This window comes from Eleginops maclovinus, chromosome 8 (assembly GCF_036324505.1).
Source record: "Eleginops maclovinus isolate JMC-PN-2008 ecotype Puerto Natales chromosome 8, JC_Emac_rtc_rv5, whole genome shotgun sequence".
Taxonomy (NCBI): Eukaryota; Metazoa; Chordata; class Actinopteri; order Perciformes; family Eleginopidae; genus Eleginops; species Eleginops maclovinus.
In genome coordinates, this window is record NC_086356.1 from 6,376,219 (window position 1) to 6,396,861 (window position 20,643).

The following is a 20,643-nucleotide window of genomic DNA, read 5'->3' on the forward strand; positions in this document are numbered from 1 at the left end:
GAGCTATGGGATTCTTTTAATTGTAGGCAGGTGAAAGGTCCAGTGGCAAGGTGCTTCAAGAACAGCTGCTGTCCTCGTAATGTAAGGTTGAACACACACTTGGCTCATATCCGCTCCACAATGGCCACTTCTGACTGTCCCTGGGCTACGACTCTCTTGACATTTATACCATGATTGCACGAGTGAGGTTTTTCCGAGCCCTTTGCCCTCTATGGAATGTTTTATCTGGGCGATCGCACTTCATGATTCAGCAGTGCTATCATGACGACATGTTTTCTGCTGCATCCACTTAAGCAGAAGGCCATCACAAAAAGGGAGCTGTTAACCGTCTGTATTTCAAACATGTTTAAATGAAATACTACTTTATTACTTTACTGTAATTGACCTTTTGCTAATCACTGCAGCTTAAGAGTTATGCCTGTCACATCACTACTCTAACATGGCAAATATTGAGTTTACAATTATAAAGTTGGCAGGTTTAATGTTCAGCTTTAGTGTTCTCAAACAATCCCCTACACGCTACACAAACACACAACATTAATGAACAAATATTATTCAAGAATGGCACAGATGGCCATTCCATAAGTGAAGAATAATGTTTATGTCCGCACAGGGAATTTAATACGATTTTTTTGTAAATGGGTTTATGGTTAGACGCCTGCTATAAGGTCTGTGGTACACCAAGGCTTACTTGGATGTTATAACGTTCTTATTTGTCTAAGAGAAAAAAAGTTTATTCGTGTTGGTGTTCAGAGGAGGTCGTCGAGTTCAAATCAGGAATGAAGCTGCTCTGTATTCCAGTGGTACGAGACTGGATACTACACTAGACGGCAGAAGGGCGAACAGATGGGTGGGAAATGGCCATTATGATCCTTTGGGTTCATCTGTATCAGTTGTGCTCAGAAGATGCTCATGCCAGTTTGTTATGTTTGCATTCCGGTCAGGATGCTTTGAATCACTACTATAGCATTAAGAAGAAGTTGGCATAAGGTTTTGTGTTAGGTTTGCTTGAGAGAACTCTTTTATGAGATTTTTCGTCTTTTTTTTTGTACCATTTGTGGATATGACTGATGGTCCTCTTCGATGTTCATTGCCAGAGATCTAACATTATTCCCAACATTATTTGTTATATTCGTATATAGTAACTATAAACTTGTGGTCAAAAAGGGCTGAGTGATGCTAATTATAATTGTAAACAATGTTATTGAATTCAACAAGATCTTCTATCTCTATATTAAATCATGTCTTGTGTTAATTGTCAACAAGAAACAAGACAAAAACCAAAGGACCTCAAGAAAGAGAGTTGATGCCATGCATTTATTTCAGCACTGCAACATATCCCTCAGACAATCAAGAGCCATGTCATAATCATACTTTATTAACTCAGAGGACCTTCATTACATGGCATAAACACTCAACATGTTTCCAGTGATTCTACAGGCAGTTTCATGTGCATTTAAAATGTTGTACAATCTATAACTTTATATAATTCCCATCACATTTTCCATAACATAGCATCTTCATATCAACAAAGACCTTCAATGGTCTTTCATTATTGTAATTACAGTGATTATGTCACACAGTAGTCCACCCGCATCTCATTCCCACAGTGCAAATAATGACACTAGGACAGGGCATCAGATGTTTCCACCTTGTCAAATCTCAGAGCATAACAGGAACAAAGAAATGTACTACATGGCAGTATATGCACGTCTTTTTAACTGGGTTAGCTTTCATTAAACGTTCACAACCTTTTTTTTCATGGTTAGTACTTCAGAAGAACATAGACTCTTAGATGAGACTGGGGGGAGGGGAATACATCAGAGGATACAGGAATAAATACAGCTCTTTAATGCATTATAATAATTTATACTGGTATGAATAGCAGTTCTCGTATAATAGCAGGTACGTAGATAGCTTTTCATTCCCGCTTTGGTATACGTTCTGGTAATGGCAGCTGTTAATCTCCTCACAGAAGTCTCAATGCATGTGCCTCTGTGTAATGTGATAAACATTTCCATGGTGAATAATAACGCGATCCCATTACAGTAGCATGGAACGATTTTTAGGAAATGATGAGACCCAAAGGAATGAATCTCTGAAATAGTAACATCCTGTCACATTGACGTACTTGCGCGGAGAGGTGTGTTATGTATCTGGTGCGGTCATAGAGTGTGTGGTATGTCATTTTAATAGAGTGTGAGTATCCTAGGAGCTTGTCTGAGTGGAAGAATGATTGCTACACTTGAAGTATTTCACTGACTGGGTGGGCGGTTGTCTTCCTTGTCCTGTCTCTGGTATTTGTTGGAAGTTTTGGGAGTCGTGACATGTGACGGCTGCTGTCACTCGCGTCGTGTCAATCAGCGTTGTGTGTTGTCAAGTGTAGTGTGGGGGGTGGGGTTGGTGCAGAGGAGGAGAGATTCTCTCGATGGCTTGATCTGCTGTCTTTAAGAACTTCATCCAGTTCACCCTCCGCGTGTCATCGGGTCTTCACGTCAATTTTCCTCCGCTCATCTGTATAGACTATAGGATTACCCATCTCTCTTTTCCCTCTCTCTCTGCTGGGGTGCAGTAGAGGATCCTGGACTATAGAGGCAAACGGATGTGCATGGCAGAACTATTGGGCCGCCCAGCCAAAATGTAGATGGCACTCTCCCTTAAAAAGTCTGCCCAGGTCGCTGGCCTGTTGAATAAAGAGAGAGGTTTAATAGCATAAAGTTTAAAACCACTGTTTGAAATCATATGTTTTTATGGCTAGAATTAGGGGTTTGAATAAGTTGATATTTCACTGAAAACGCTTTGGAACAACAAAAAGACCAAAACCACAAATGAAATGGTTCTACTAATAGGTACAAGCTGTGCATCCAAAAGTTTCGTCTCATTAGTCCATGCTATCAAACTCTTATTTTGCCTAAGAAGTATTAAAACAAAATGCTAATAAATTAACGACACTAGTTGTTTCCATTGAATTGACAATAAAATCAGTTTAAGCAAACTTTTGAAATTACGCAAACAATTAAAAGGGAATTAGGCTTGTTTCCATTAACTGGTTTGGAGCAAAACAACTTGGCTAAGTAGATCATAGTTTCGGCGTAAATAGGTTTGTTGGCTGCGCTATCCAAATGGCTGTAATCCACCAGTAAACAATTTGGGCATCCCACCCATTTTAGAAAAATCGAGAGAGTTCTTCAGGATGTAGTTTCAATTGGGTATGAGGTTTTAATTGTTTTGTCATGTCTTCACTTTGAGCCTCAAATACCTTAAGTGGCTACTGTCAGAATATCCGAGGAAGCAACGAGCTAAATGTTTGTTACATCCTAACCCTAAGCCTAACCCTAACCCTTTCGTAGTACAAATACAAAATTGTAAAAATGAAAAATAGCACCAGCTATTTCTCGAACTCACACAATAAGGCAATTCCTCATGATTTGCTCATGATAACCTCATTAAATATGAACACACACAGCATACACCACATTACAATACAATACAGCAGCCATGCCGTAACCAATTATTAGCTAACTTCATTATATAAGGTAGCTGGGCTTTTCTCTGCTGTCATTTGCCTTGTGCTGCTTTGCTAATTAATTTATTGAAACGGATTAAATGTCTTCATGTTGTTAATATAAGTATTCAGCCTAATATGACTCTCCTGTGTAGCTCTTTTCCATTGTGGCTCCCTGTAGTGGCTGCATAAAGTGCTGGTGCAATAGTTGCAATGATTGCAAAAATGTCAAGCGCAGCAGGAAGAAAGTTTCAAAGGTCATGATATGCCAAAAGGAATTTGTCTTCATTATCTGGAGACAGTGACACGGAGTCCTTCAGGGTCATTTGCAGGGGCAGCAACACCTGAAGCATGCATTTCATCGCCATGTGAATTTTTACCACCGAGGCAATGATTACCATGTTTTTACAGTAGGGTCCACTTAGGGACATTACAGCTACAATGGGGAAATACTGATTCTAAAAGGGTTAACAAGTGAATATAGATTGCACCGCGAGAGGGAATCATGAGGACAGTTAGAGGCAACAGTCTGTGAAAAGACAGTTTTACCATTATGCCATCCATCACTGGAAGTCAGTACAACTGTAACAAACCTGTTTTCATCAGTCTTGCTCCTTTCACTGCCAGAGCTGGCTGGACTGCTCTCACATATTGGGCCCACATTACTTATACTGTATCAAAGGACAGAGAAATATCAGTTAGATAGTAGGCTACAACCACAGTCAATGAAAGGAAAAGACCATTCCCGTGCGCTGAAAGAAAGGAGAATTTATGCAAAAAAGGAAAATGCAACCCAGATTATTTCACCACAACAACTGATGATGAGTTTACTGGAATATGAGGACATTTTCTGATCCACATCTTTATTCCAAGGATTTAAATAAACTGATTTGGATGTAATATTCGACATCCCACACAGTTACTCAGTATTTCTTGTTATTTAGACAAATCTGTGTTTTTGTCACTACGACTGCAGTGGCAATTTTGTACAACATTAAAATGCAATAGAGGGATTCAAATTTAAAGGATTTGTCATTAGAAAGAAAAGAATGCGTTGAATGCACATGTTGAAATAGCCTTCAGATGGCATTAAAATCAAGTCCAGCTTCCGGACTGCACTGCCATCAGCTGCAAAACTACTTTGTGAAATTGGAAAGTTATAGTTACCAGGTTCTGCTCCATGACACTAATTTTACTCCCATAAATCCCCATCAAATGCTCATGTTGCCATTGCATTCTGGGTCTCACTTCACAGAGATTCAAACAGGGCCCCTTGTGATTTTTCTTTTCTTTTTCTGGGAATGTTGCCAAAGACAACATGGGATTCATCAAGCTATTCAAATAGGTCTCCCATGCGTATGGCACATGCAGGCGTATATTACAATATACCAACAGCCAACCACAGCTTAAAATCTTTGCAAATGTGCACTTTGTTTTTTTCTGGCTAGCCAATCAAAGCTACGGCTGTTTCTGTAGGGGACTTAAACAGACAGGCCCCGAAAACAGAGCTTTTCAGACAAAGGGGGAACAATTTTATTATCAAACAGACAATATGATGAAAAGAATGTGTGATCTGAACATTAAATTATGTAAATATGTTTGTGTAGAAACCAAAGACCATATAACAGGAAATGAAAAACAAAAAGGAGCCTTATTGGTCCCTTTGTAAGTATTTAAAACAACAGTTTCCAAAGTTTAAAAAAAAGGACTTTCACACCCAACGTGAACTCTTTATTTAGAATAGATTTTTCAGTTTGATGCCAAATCAAAAAGGATACATTGAAAACTAGGCCAGGAAAATGTCACTTCACATTAGACGAGTTGTTCATCTTTCAGATTCAGATTGAATATCTTCTGATGAACCCCCCCCCCACCGACTGATGGCTCCTTTAAAAATAACTCATACTGTCTCTTGCAAAGGTCTATCATTTCAGCGATCAAAGGGTTTTCTGACTCATTTTCTATTTGCTTGTTAATGAGGTTGCACTTTTAGTGTTATGCGTGGAACTGATGTGCACTCACACCCATGGTCCATAGTGTGCTCTTATATTGATAAATGAGGCTTTTAAAGCAAAGCTCCCCTAAGGAGGATAGAAGGCTTTCTTTGATCCCTATAATTAGAGGTCAGTCTGAGTCTCAGCCTTGCCTCAGTATAACAAGGCCTCATCATATGAAAGGCTCAAATACAGTGCTCGTTAAACTTCATTCGAGGATGCATGCGTCTTCGATTGCAGGATGTTCGGAAATAGTTCCATTTTGCCGAAGAGAGGCTTCTATCCCTCATTTCTTAAGAGCACAGATGTAATCCAAATCAAGGGGGTTGCCTGAGAATACTAGAGAATTGAAGAGCGCTCGAGGGTGTTGAAGTGAGTAAAAGGAGACGAGCCATGCAGTGCCGAGTCACACTCACCCACAATTCATAGGAGAGCAGAGTCCCATGAGTCTGTGGGGATTGCAGCATGTGGAATAAGTGAGACGGATGGAAATGGAATGGCATGGGACATTTCACAGCACAAGAAGGTTATAAGCAATAAGCACATGCACACATACACACACAACAATGACAAGGACCTTTTTCCCATTAGGAATCTGATGTACTTTCATTTAATGCTACTTCATATTTGTACTCCACTGCATTCCAAAGGGAAATAGCATATCATTAGCTTTCCTAATGAGAATGAGAATTATTTTAAAAAGACACATTACACTCTTAAATGGGTCATCGTGCATAATGCGTACTTTTTTTATGATATAAATTTGACTTAATACAGGAGCCACAAAGTACTTCTACATTGTGGTATTACTACTTTTGCATGAGTGAAGGATCAGATTACTTTAACCAATCACACACACACATCAATAACCATTGACACACATCAATTAACAACGAATGAGTACAAACAGATGCAACCCAATGAGAGTGAATCAAAGCTTTCCTTTATGAATACTAATCCCTCTGATGAGATTTGTCTGAGGACAAATCTGATTCATTCAAAAAATTCATTTTTTTGTTTTCTGCTATAAATAAAATCACTAAAACTGAAGGTGATCATAAAACATCTGTTCAATGCAATCTAGAAAAAAATCAACAATCCCCAAAACATTTTTTGAAGGTTATGCTGTTCGATGTTCGAGACACTACTCTGGTCATTTTTCCCGAGTCTGTACTTTATGGTGGAGTTGCACAGGATTGCGTTATATGGCAAAATGTATGAAATATGTCTTTGATCCAGTATGAGCAAAAGACTCAAAGGTAGTATTTGTTGCAGGCTTGTTATATTGGATTGCTTTATACTGAAACTTGATTGATCTCGGTCAAACAACAGCTTGTGTGTTGCAAATGTGAGATGCAAGCAACCAGCTTCACATCTCCAATTCATGACAATTAACAATAGCAGGAGTTCAGCACCCCTCAGCATTAAACCAGCATGCAATTAAGTGCCTGCTAACGACATAATTGGCAGCAGCATAGCAAGTTTTTTTAAATAAAAACACTTAATTGGGTTTAATATTAGAGGAGGAACGAGCTAAATTCCCTTTCCAATTTGAACTTCTCTTATAAACGTAATTTATGCATTTGATTTGTCAAGTCCCTTTGCAATTCCAGGAAAACAACATTGTGCCTTGTTGTGTGAAAAGTGCGTTGGTATGCAAATGATGATACTGTATCAACGGGAGGTACAAGCTGCCTGTTTTTACTTTAATTCCCCTGCTTCAAGTGGAAAAAAAGCTATTTAACAGCTGTAGAACTTAAGCTCTGCAACCCTGTAAGGTTTTGAGTTATTATAACTGCATAGTATTATAACTCCATGGTGACATATAGGAGATTTACTGTAAGAGCTGCGGTAAAGTGCTAAAAGCTACCCTACAGATGAATGTTCATTGATTGACAGTTCACCATACTGCCTACTGAGTTAGGGCACTTTGGTAAAACACATTAGTTAATTTGTTCAGGTCCTTTCTACTTAAATATGGCAGAGTAGATAAACAAAATGAATGTCATGCCGACGTAATCCATCTAAAATATACTGCGATGAAACTTTGGACCTGCAATAACCATTTAAAAAAACTGTGTGTCTTTACTTTCTGTACTGTGGCGTTTTCCCGCAACACAACTGAATATTTGAGGAGTCTAAAGTTAGAGGAGGGATTTAAATTCAAGCTTTCGCATTCGATCGGACAGCTAAAAAGTGGCCAGATTTAGAATGTGGCGATACAGAGCTACTACATAGATTTTTTTTGTGTGCTTTTGCCATATATTGCTAAATACGGCAGGGATGTGAAAAGGGATAAATGAGACTGTTTCCATTTTATCTACACTTTAAGGTGATTCAGTGAACTTTTAGGAAAACAGTTGCTTCATTACACATCCAGCAGTTATGGAGCAACACTAGAGTACTATTTCGTGTCAACTTGATTAATTTAAGTGTTTGAAGGAAGTATCTTGCTCTTTAAATGCTAAAAGCTCCCCCTAATTTATTATTAGTTACTTATTGTTTCTGTCTGCTGTTGGGCTGAAAACAGAAAGTGGTAATTGTGAACCAAAAACAGAAAGCTGTGGGCTGGAAAGATAGGTAAGATCTGTAAAACTGAGGGGAGCATGAGCAATCAGGTTCTTCATTATAACCTACACCTTTTACACTATCATTAGATCATATTACATACAAATATTGAGAAAAGCAATTTTACAGTCCAAAATATTCAAGATACTGTATTACATCCAAACTGCAGAACACATTAATTAGTAACATGAATGAGATGTGATTTGGTGCCATGATTAATCCAAGTTTTATGGGAAATAGCAGCAAATTATAAGAATTCAATTTTATTTTCAGCCCAGGTTTTAACACTGACCTGACAATGCATTTGTGCACTGACACTGAAAACATAAAAGCGGTCTCAACTTTTTATCATTCAATATTTTGGTCAGGCGAGTCATCCGCAAAGCATCAAAATGGACACTGTTACTGCGGATTATGTCAACCAGAGGGAGATTATGTAATGTGAAAAGAAGACAGCTTGTTATCTTGCTTTCAGTCTTCTTTCTGACTCTCTCCCCTCCCTAAGCAGCCAAACCACTTTTCCCTCTGCCAGCTGCAGTTTGAATACAGATGAGATCCTCACTCTGCTGCCAGAGTCGAACATAGACGTGCGCCTTTTTTTTTATCTCCGTCTAGACGTAGAACAAAAGTATTCAAACATGTTCTGTTGGGATGCTGACCCTCTTGTGGTTTGCTCACCTCACGTTGCAGGACTGCGAGTCTTTGTTGAGTTTGTGGAACCAGGACTGCTGGGCCTGGCGGGATTCTGCTCTTGTGATCACGCCGTCTTCATCCAGGTCCAGACCAAGGAACACTGTCCGAGCCGTGTTCCTCTCCTTGGCGGTCAGCAGACGCACCATTGAGTTCTAGAAAAAAATGAAACAGATTTTGAGATAAGGTGTCCTGCGTCTACTGATATTAATTCCCTTCCCCTTGTAATCACTTTGATGGCTGTAATTTAGCGACCAAAAACGGTATTTTAGAGCCAAATTCTTGGGCTCAATTATTCTCAATCACATTAGGGCTGTCTGACTTAATCTGCTATACCCCAGAGACACACACAGTCCGTAAATTTAATCTCCTAGACAAAAACAAAGCATGATATTTGAACTCCAGTGAGGTGACAACAAGTATGAGTAATTCAGGCAGGTGTATGCAAGCCATAATTTCGGGAACAGCTGGCCCTGAGTCCTACTATCACACTAACCTCGTCATAAAGTAGTCTACGACCTTATATTGCATTCTCTACAAGGTTGATTAGACAGTATTAAGGCTCACCTGAGGAAGGATTGCCTTTGGTTGTGTGAAAGAGAGAGGATCAGGTAGACATTTCGTGTACTACTTTTAGTTTAGCTGCTCCTGGCAGTTCATTAGCAGTTGGTTAGCACGTGTTTTTAGCAGGATATTACCCTCCATGTTTGTATGTTAAATCATTCGTAAGTGCTTTACATCAAACACACCCTAATACCTGAAATAAAGAATAGGTTGTTTGCCAACGCCTTCTAAAATGCTCCCAGTTTTAAACACATCAGTTGAAGCTACTTGGTTAAGTTAAGGGAAAGGTTTGGATCAATAGGTACAGTACATTTGTTATAGATACGTTCATTTGTACGTATTATGTATGGGCCATAGTTTAGTTTGTTATTTTAAAATCAGTTGACTTTTGGTTTCGCGCAACATTCCTGAAATCTAGAAGTTGTTTCGTTATTGTGTTTTGAATATGTTCAACATGATTCCTCATTCGGATACCTCACCTCTGAGCGAAACTTCTTCAACACCACAAGAGACTCGAAGTAAAGGAAGTCAGACCACTCAATGTGACCCTTCTTCTCAGGATCCAACGCGGCAAACTGGGCCAGGACTTCCTCCTCCTGCTCATCGGTCAGATCCTTGTCAAATAGCTGCTTGGATGCATGATGGCGGTACTGCAGAAGCTCATCTGACACCAGGCAGGACTCTACAGCGACGGGGAACAACACATCACATCAGACCTAATTATCCACCAAGCAGTCGTCGAGATGTAATTAACTTATCGTGACTCATTCTCTACAAAGGAAGGACCACATCCCACTGTGAGCTCTCCATAAGAGCTGCAGAATAATAACACACATTTGGAAGGAGCGACGGAGGGGGCAAATAATGTAATAACTCTGACTGGGAAATAACCGTAAAATATTGAAAGGTACAAAACTTCACGATGTAGAGTTGTAATCCTTTTTTAACAAGTAGCCAAAAAACAAACCTTGGAAATAAGGCTAATTAGGTCTCTGGAAATATAAAAACAAGAGGAAGAGTCTCCAGCCAACATTCCCATCCCTTAAAAAACATATTACATTCTTTGATCGCTAAATATTTTATAAAAATGGACGGACCTCCTGTCATTTCCCGTTACTCATAGTTCCTTTTTGGTATTGGCATTTAGTTTCCAGTGCTTAGGAGATGTAGAAATATAATCATCATATTCCTGTTAGGAATAAAATAAATTGAAGCATTTACAATAAGGAACGTAACGATTTAAAAGCAACACTATGACAAAAGTTAGGGTTACAAAGTCTCATTTTTAACTGTTATGACAGGACATAAAAAACCCTATACTCTTTGATCAAATATGTCATCAAAAGGCTGTCATACTTTAAAGAACCTTTTAAGAAAACTTTACTTATCCGGTATTTAGTCATTGAAGTACACTGAAAAAAAACTGAATCATTGACTAATTAAATGTATTATGTCAATCAATTTCATATAAGGTTAGTAGAAAGCAATAATATTAAGTTGAACCTAATATTTACTTTTATTTAAATGTAATATTATTGCTTTTAATTAACCTAACAAAGTTATGTGAAATCTGTTGACATAATACATTTAATTAAAGTCAACGTTTTGGTTTTTGTTCACTGTAGAGGCTCCATTCCAATGTCCACTTCCATTTTATTGGCTGTTCAGTAAAGGGATATATTTAGGTAGGATACCAAAAATAGCTATAAGGGGGTTGGATTCAATAGTATCCGGCAAAAACCCAAGCTTGGGACAGAACCTAAATGCCCTGATTTAGACAAATGTAGCCCATGGCCTACTTTAAACTGATTGTATTTTATAACCTTGCTGTGGTGACTCACCTGGAATGATCTTGCACTGCTTGAAATTCTCCATGAGGCTATACATCTCCTCCTCTGTTAGCAGCAGATTTAGATTATCCTGCAGGAGAAAAGAAGTGAGACGGGGTAAAGAATTACATGACGTAGAAAATGTGCCACTCACGCAGTTTCTTTTGCAGTCCAGTGGTACATTACTTGATGTGTATAACTGAGGGTGCTGTAATTATATAGACGTATTCCCAGATTGGGCTCCTCCTGTAATAAGAGTATTGGATAGTGAATCCATCTCAGCAACTACTGATTCCCAGGTGACTCAGATGATGTGATTATGTATCTCTTACTCTCCTCATAATTATATAATTAGTAAAAAAAAAACTTAAAAGAAAGCCAGAAAGATGAGAGCATTTCAATTAAGTGCCACAAGGCTATTACAATGGGGAAAACGAACTTTTAATTGAAGCAATATGTCATGCACTTTGCTATAACAAAACACCAGGATTTCTCCTCTTACTTAAATACACAGAACTATTATTTGTGTGAGTTTAGCTAAATGTTGTATCAGACATTTTTTTTTAATAATTAGGCATTAATGGCCAATGAACACGATGAATGATGAAAAAATGTTTCCAGGCAACAGCACATCCACAGGCCAGGAAAATCACAGGAATCTCCCATTTGAATATTTATATTTGTATATCACTTGTGCATTATTTATCAGATAAGTGGCATGATGGAAGTTTAATGACCCCTCCGGGATTACCGAGGTTAGTCAATTCCAGTTTGTTGACGTGGGCCTTAATCACTGTTGCAATCCGTCAGGGCTTCAAAAAATCCACGTTATGAAATCTAAATGAAAAACACAAAATCACCCTCTAGTTCAGCAGAGGGTTTGTAGGTGAGAAGTTATATTTTTAAGTCAATACGGTGTGGGGAGCCAGTGGAGGATATATTAAAATAAGTTGTACTGTTAAATGTGAGGATTTGTATATTTGCCTTTATCTGATTTAATGATTGAACTGTGATACTTTTGTTGTATTGGCCTCATTAAACCAAAAGTAATATCACAAAAATAATATGATAAATATACCAAATACTGAAATTTCCCTACCAGTATTTCATTTAAATATGATGAAAAGTTCAGGGAGCTGATTAAAACATTACTCAGACATAACCTGCCCACACACTGCCACTGACTGAACTCCCACACGTTTTTCCAGTCGTTTATAAGCAGAGAAGTTTCTCCCCTCACAAACATGGCCTCATTATATGAGCCATGGGGGCTGGACAAGTGTGGCATAGAGCTGTGATGACCTCCTGCATTTCTTCAACCTGTCATCAAGATCACAGTACCTGCCAACACCTTGCTGCACCTTGCTGTCTGTGCATCAAGAGTAATGCGTAGCCAATTACACCAGCATGTCCTTCCTGCGAATATCCGGATGTTGTAAATGGGTGCTAGTTCCTAACCTACTTAATATTTTAATGGATACGGGAATCTCACTTACATGTGGATGTCCTTTCCTCCTTCCCCTCTTTGATTTATCATTTTGTACACTTATCTTTGCAGGGCAACCGCCCCAAATGGCCATTCAAACTCAAGGAAATCTCAAAATAGACTTAACTCTGGATAGACGTAAGCACATTTATGACATTTTGATATGCATAATTTTACTGAGACTAAAAGCTTTGGCCTGGCCATACAACAGGTCCGAATTGTTTGAAAAAACACAATGTTTTCTCCACATTATTGTGTACTCACTCTCCAGTAACTGCTTTTCTACAATCAGCAAAGCCTTCAAAAGCCCCACATTGTGATATTTAAAGAACGGAAAGCAGGTTCAGAGGACAATATGGAAGTGTGGCCAATGTGTTGAAATAATAATAATAGTTTTGAAGTAGCTACAGTGTGTTTCATGTACGTTACATCAGATACAAAGCTGCAGCACATCACCTTTTAGCACCCTCTGTTCCTGTTTAGCATCCAGTGCTGTAAATTAAAGGTCATCTTTATTTAATTAGCACGATTCCCAGACCGTCTTCCCTAGCAAAAGCTTACCAAAGTAACTTATTACGACCCAGCTTTACATTTATCGTAGGCGACGATCTCTAGTGGCCATTGTTATTGTTACGGGTAAAAAAGAAGTAGTAAGGAGACACAGCGAAAAAGGTGATCAAATCTGTGTATTGAATGGGGGGAAAAAAAAACGTTCAACAACAAAAGGGCCCGACGTAGTACTTACATTCACAAATTGACATACTTACTTTGTGTCTGAATTCACATGTGTTTAAAACGGTGTTACAACGTGCACCGTAATCGAAAGTTTGTGCCAAATCCCTATGTAATATCTCTTGTATCTAACCTATCATTGCTTTTATTTTATTGCGTTCGTTATGATGCACTCTGCTGTATTTTTAATGTCCTGATAAAAATGTACTTAGAGTATCAATTTCTCAGAACTTGTCTGTCTCCATAAAAGCAAGATAATAATCAATTAAGTACTAAATCAATCATGCTGTAAAACTGCCACCATTTTTGTCCCGGACATCAATTCCCTTTAATGTTCACCTACTGTCTGCAAAAAAAACAGAAAGCTGCTATCGGCTCTATAATTACATTTCTGTGTCTTTATGATAGCATTTCAAAAGTGAATAAAGACTCAAAATGTGATTTAAGGTTGTATGCAACACCTAGAGACAGCTTCTTGAAAATGAACACAAAAGGCCCCTGGGGAGGAGAAGGTATAATAATAACAAAACATTCTAATCTTATTCTGACAGCATGCATAAATAGTGATGAGCCTTTTCTCTTCAGAAAAAATGACAGCATTGATGTGTTTGTTCAAACAGCTTTCAATAGGCTGCTGAAGCAGGACGTAAACAAAAAAAAAAACTATGATTCCAAAGCTGCAGGAATCAGAATTTCTTTAACAGTGAATTAGAAGACTGTGTAATGTGACAGATGTCGCTCGCAGTGAAACAACGACTACATTATGTCAGGGCATGAGATAAAACCCAACCCTGCAGATACACCGTGGAGTAACATTTAGTGAATTCTTTCAAGAACTCAGCTTTGATTAACCTAATTTCTAACTGCTGTAAAAGTGATCCAGTAAACCTGTATGCTAGCTTTGAAGGAACATATTGCAGCTTGTTCATTAAGTTGAACAAAATAAATCAAAATGAACGCATATCTTGTTCCGGGTCATTTACACTAGAGGAGTACAGAGATATCTATAACTGTTTCTGTTCAAGCAACAGCATGATCTGTAACTATGGTTGGATATAATACCAAAAGTGGCCGTGGTTTTTGCAATCTGGTGAATGTTGTATTTTCTTCCCTAATACGCTTTGGCAATGCCATTTTTTGCTTTCAAAGAATCAAATGGATTTCATATCATGTCTGTTTGTCTGTTACCATATTAAAACATCTACAAATCTGGATTTTATGAACTGTCAGATGCAGCTTGTCCTCTTAAATTGATAATACTTGAAGTAAAAAGAAAAACAAGGTAAATAAAACAAACATCAATTGTTGCTTTTTCCGAATTGAGAAATTGAAGGAGGACATAGCACTCAGGTTTAAGATAGGACAAATAAGTTAAAACGTCTTATGATGCATCGATTGTATGATTCGATTTGAAGAAGCAATGCTCAGACATGTCAATGATGGTTTTATTATTGCCCCTGAATAACAATCAGTAACCTTGCCTTTAAGTTGCATCGCATTGTTTTCCCTAATATCCAATTCAGGTATAAATCCCTTGGTGACTAAAGCATGGCCCCTGAATCTTAGCCCTAAGAGCACATATTGGCTAGCAGCAAGTATTAAGAAGTCAGTGTTATGAAAAAGGGTCATTGTCGTTCATTAACCTTTCCTTTGTGGGACTGGCAGCCATTCACCCAAACATGCAGCACTCTGCTTTGAAGAAAGTCTGTAAATTCACTTTCAAGGAAACTCAGTCCATCTGCCCAACGCAGTTTCCAGTGCCTGTGGGAAATTAAATGTCAGATGTGACGCAAAGGGGGGATTTGTAACAGCTGACAGACATGTGCTAACAAAGAAGCCGGTTTCTTTAGCTATGAGGACTACAATTCACAATTTCAATCAAACAGCACTGTCTCTCCCTCGCTGAATTGGCTCCTTCCGCCCCCATTCCTCACACACGAGGAGGAGCTAGCCAAAAACAGAGGACCTTTCACTGTCTTCTCTCTGATTGTGTGAAAACACCCCCCGTCCAAGCGCAACTTTTGGCAAGTGGTTTCGCTTCTCAAGGCTGCTGAAAGAACCGCGAAGCTCCCACTCTATTTTGAAGGGCACTCAGGCAAAAGCACTCTCCAGTTGTTTATCCCTGAATTAAATCTGATTGCATTATGCATCACCAGAGAGTCAGCCTTTTTGGCATCGGCATGCTTTGAATGATGAAAAAGCTGGGTATTTGTTGAAATCGTTTTGGTTTTTTTACGATAAAAACTCTCCCAGTTACTCAACTTTACTTGACCTCTAGTTGAATACATTTCCATATGAAAATATGACAGTTAAAAGCTTAATGTAAAGACTTCTCTGTCCTTATCTCACCCCTGCTGAAACACATAATGGGCCATCAATAAAGTTGATACTACTAAATTGACTTTTTCGCAAATCTTGCACATACTGTTCGCACGTCAGTCCCATGTCACAACAAGGATGGTACATATTCCAACAACTCCAAGTAAAACCTTCCAAGTACAATTAACATAGTGACAGATTAAGTCTTAATTATAAACTGCATAATTACAAGCGCATTAACCAAGCTGTCTCATGTGAAAAATAACAGCAGGAACTATTGATAACACCTGCTGCTATGGCAACGCTTGCCGGTAAATGTACTCAGCTGTAGCTAATTAATTTAGCTAACTTCCTGTCAATATCAGCCATCGTTAATGATATCAATTCCACCTGTGTGTTCCATGCTATGAAACATCACAATGTCTGCTCGGAAATAGACGGAATAAAAAAAAGTGGACGTATCCTTTGGGTGTGATTAGTAAAGCTAATTCCTCAAACTTGCGATCTTTGTCATGGCCAGCAGGGCAACTGGTTTCAAAATGATTTCTGATTGTATAGAAGTCTACGACAAAATGACCCTACTTCTCACTTTGATCATGCTCGGTATGCAAACAAATTGTGTACCATTTACCATTTAAATCACAAATGTAAACCTTTCATTTTGTTAATAGAAGATAATCACAATTAGATGATACCTGACATTTAATGTATCAGTGATTTTAAAAAAGCAAGTGTTTATTTTTCTATTGTTTAAATGGAGCGCCACACGGATGACGTGCTTTTGTAGGCCGACCCGGAAGTAAGCTGCGCATGGGTTCCATCGATAAAAAAGCAAAGCAATTTCTCCATAGGATTTTGGAATATTGTAAAAAAAATCAGATCTGCGGAAAAGGAACCTGTTTGATGGATGCACGTTTTGTTCAGCCGGATAATCTCAACATGTCTACCCGACTTTTCTCATTTTCGAATCATAAATCTAATCGCCGGAAGCAGAATGCTAACATTATGCTATAAACGACTAAATAGTACAGCAGGGTCGCACAACGCCAACGTCACGCCAACTTAAGATCCTTTTAACTGACTTTTAACAAAGCTTTTCCTTTTAGCCACACTGAATTTAACTAGAAGTATTTCAAGCAGAACAGGGGAAACCAAACTTAGCGGGAGTGTTTACGTGTTCGGCGTAATGATGCACAGCGTCCTCGACAACTTCTGTAGTCCTATTCAGCCACTTGTTAACAACCATCGTCTTTCAGACATTCTTCAAAAATACCCAGTGGGGGTGTTGGTCACTGCTGATGTATGTAAAACGTGATACGTCTTAAATGTGTGTCATCCACAGACCTATTTCGAGCTATTTTCCAAAATCCTATGGAGAAATCGCATTGACTCTGAGACGAGGCAACCGGAAGATGTAAAATGCTAACTCACTTCCGGGTTTTAGGACTCGTTCCTGTGGCGCTCTATTGAGGCCCATTTTAACATCAATGTTCAGTAGTATTGGGATGCTCATGGTTGCCTTTATCCTGTTCATGAGACCCTTTCTTTTTATTAAATCATCAATGACATGTATTCATACAAAGGAACTAAAAAAATGTTTGCTGCCAATCTTAGAACAAGTGGCTACAAATGCTCCCAGCAAAAGGCCATCTCATTTGACTAGAAACCTGATGCAATTGTGACCAAAAAACAATAGAATAAAAGAGAAAAACTCAGGATGAGGTTTATGTTTAAAAAAAAAGACCAAAACTGACACATATTTTGTCATCCTTGCATGTATATTTATAGATACCTGTGGGCATTTGTCATCCAGCTAGTGTAATGACAGTGAGCTGTGTATACTTACACAATAGTAGCAGCTCCATCCAGTGACGGTGTGGGCCGTGTCTCTCATCTCCTGCAGAGCCTCGGCACGCAGGTAGCCCAGCTCCCTCAGGCAGCCGTCGTGGAACATCCGAGTGCAGATCCTGCAGGGGTACAAGTCGTCGGCTGTCCACACCTCACACACGTCACACATCTCATCGCTCGATGGCTGAGGTAAAAATAGGACTCAGCGTTATTTACATAAAGATCTGTGTTGCAATCTTGCAATCTTTTAAATAACGGATGGATGATAATAAAAAAAGCAATTACTTGAGGGATTAGGGTTTGTTGGTGGGACAGCTGATAATGTAAAATATGGCAATGGTGGTTCACATTTTTGTCTTTGCTCACAGTCTTAAATAGATGAGAAACACAACACTTCCTTTGACAAGTTTGTCTAACACGTGATAGTTGTCAGTTTTCTCTGGAGACTCCAATTACAGCTAGGACACATTCTGCTGTCAAGCCAGAGAAAATGACTGTAGATGTCTCACAGATGAGAGAATATCAAATTTTCTTAGTCACATCTGATCTTATAGTTATGGCTCAAGTCTTTTAATCTCATGCTTCCTGCATCATAAAGACATGTCAGAAGGAGATGAATGTTGCCTTCGGGGATGTTAACTGGTAAATGAGTTCATTTGGCGGATTATAAAATGCATTGCTTTATCTCAAAATCCAAAGTAACTACTTCAAATGCCCTGTAGGCAAACATTTTCATTGCGCCTCACAGTAAACCCTGTGTGTTAGGTTTTACAACTTGCTGATTTCAATATCTATTATTATTATTATGTAGGGGTATTGTGTACCTCTTGTAAAAGTGCAGCATCGACTGTACAGCGAGTACTCAACAGGCAGTGTTTACTCTTTGCAAAATACAGAAACCTAATGGAATCGGTCCCTCTTATGAACTCCATACCCTGTTACTTAGCACCGCCTGGGATAAGGTCACCTCTCTGAGGCAGCCAGAGCATCCCGCCCACCAGAGGCTCGCTGTGAAGAGCCCTCACGCACAACCCGTAAATAACAAATGAAAGGCTTAACAGAAAGGAAAAACTTTATACTAATACTTTCTCACCTTCAACAAGGGGGTTTAGATAAAGAGTCCCTTTACAGCCAGCTTTATCAAAATGCCTAACTTGAAGGAAGGACGAGATAATGCTCTGCTGTTGCCATGGAGAATCTGTCTCTTTATTCCCAGGATTTGGGGATTTATAGTGCCTGCTTTGGTAAGGTAAAAGGTATTATTTTATAGATGATTCAAATATCACCCTGGCTGTAAACAGATTTCTAATGAAGATAAGATATTACCTGCTCTTTCTTTTTCAGTTCCACCTCTACGGGCTGGTCGTCATCTGCTTCCCTTTTGGGCCGCACGAAAGCAGGAGGCGTGAGCTGATGGGTCTTGTCGAGATCCTCCGGTTCCACTCCTTTCCCGTCCCGTAACCTCGACCAAGCCTCCTGGTTGACCTTACAGTCGTCCTTCGCCGGCTGCTGCGAGCTTGATGGACCTGGGTTATTGTCCGTTTCCTCTGGCTCTTCCTCTCTGTGGTCTTCTCATCAGCATTGGCCGAAGGTTTTGCTTGGGCTTCGCCTTCGTCTGCTTCTTCATCGAGTGTTTGGCGGGGGGAGGACGGTCCTTAATGCCCGCCTGGAAGGCAGAGACCACAGCGTTGCATTTCTGCACCTTCTCCACCTGCTGCTTCTTTGACATGAGCACTCCCATGGCTGCAGACAGATGGGGAGAGAAGCAGACAGAGAACTGTTACACAAATGCGCTGCATTTATTATTCATTACAAGAGTGTAAAGTTAAAATCCAAGTTTAAAGCCACTCATAACTTCTGCTTGATCTCGAATGTGCAGGGCGTGGTTTGATCAGATTCAGTTGACAGTCCTGGCAACATGAGAACACAAGCCCACAGCTGTCATGGGGATTAAAGTATTGCTACATTGTGATTGGTACATGGAAGTACCTTACATCACATTTTGCCAACTGATATACACCCAATTTAAACCAGTACAAAAAGCACAGCGAAAAAACTAATACTTACCCTGTCCATAATCATAAGAGAGTCCTGAGATAGGTTCAGGCTTCAATACAACTTTGTGTTCCAATACAATTACACTGGCACACCTGCTGCATATCTCAATGTTAACACTGTCATGAAAATTGCATACAAACATGGAGGTCCTTTATTAGTACCTACTTTAGAAAGAGTTGATAGAGGCACATTGCACGTATGGTAAAAAAAAACCAAAGAACTGTCTTGTGGAATCATGAATTTTCTTGTCAAAGGAAGAAGATGGGAAAAGCGGATGTAATGCACTCAAACAGAGATGATGTTCTGAACCTATCAATACTGTCTTTCTCTTTTCCGTACTCGCTGAACAGCAAGGCCTCTTTCAAATCTGTTTTTTCAGCAACACTGCCCCTAAAGTCTTCTCCTTATTACCAATAAACCATGCCCATCTGTTCCTCTTTCCACATTTCTGTGCCAGTATTTCACGGTTCCATATCCAGGAAGCTGTGGATATTGACTGAGATTAGGGTTTTTGCTTGAATGATTCTGGTAACAAATGTAAAAATATGTAAACAAAAAATAGGTCATACAACCAACAGAAATAAGCCCTAGATTGCATGTTTTCATCTACATCACATACACGATTTTCAGTCCCAGATGGGGGCCCTGCAGTGGTAGCAGATGTTTGAGAAAACAGCAAATGAGTCTGTATTGCCTTCACGTTCACACATTCCTCTTCTTACCATCGGGAGTAAGGGATACCGTACACATCGATGTAGAAATCTATACTTTGCTTTAATGTGCTTGTGGCCGTCCACAACGCATGTCTTGCATCTGAGGAGCAGTCAATAATTGATGTTCAAAGCTCTAAGGAATAAAAAAGACTGCCATAAAAGAACCTTTTGTAGGTCTGAAAGGCAATATAACAAAAAAAAATACATTCCACAAAGTTGTTGAGTTGCTTTTCCATAACTGTTGACCTAGTTATTTGTTGGTATACATTCTTGTAAAGACTTTTTCAAAACAGATGTTCAGAGCAGTGTAAAAATGTCCAACATTTTCTTTAAGCCC

General features: G+C 39.1%; 1 protein-coding gene across 1 annotated transcript; it reads right to left on the minus strand.

Annotated features, from left to right (window-relative positions):
* Positions 1–1,357: 1,357 nt before the first annotated feature.
* phf24 (PHD finger protein 24) lies at positions 1,358–19,276 on the minus strand. Its single transcript, XM_063888996.1, is given in 10 exon segments — positions 1,358–2,683; positions 4,099–4,176; positions 5,916–5,948; positions 8,746–8,912; positions 9,801–10,003; positions 11,163–11,241; positions 17,534–17,719; positions 18,862–19,098; positions 19,101–19,165; positions 19,168–19,276. Coding segments are annotated over 10 exon segments (1,254 nt in total). The 3' UTR covers positions 1,358–2,586.
* Positions 19,277–20,643: the final 1,367 nt, after the last annotated feature.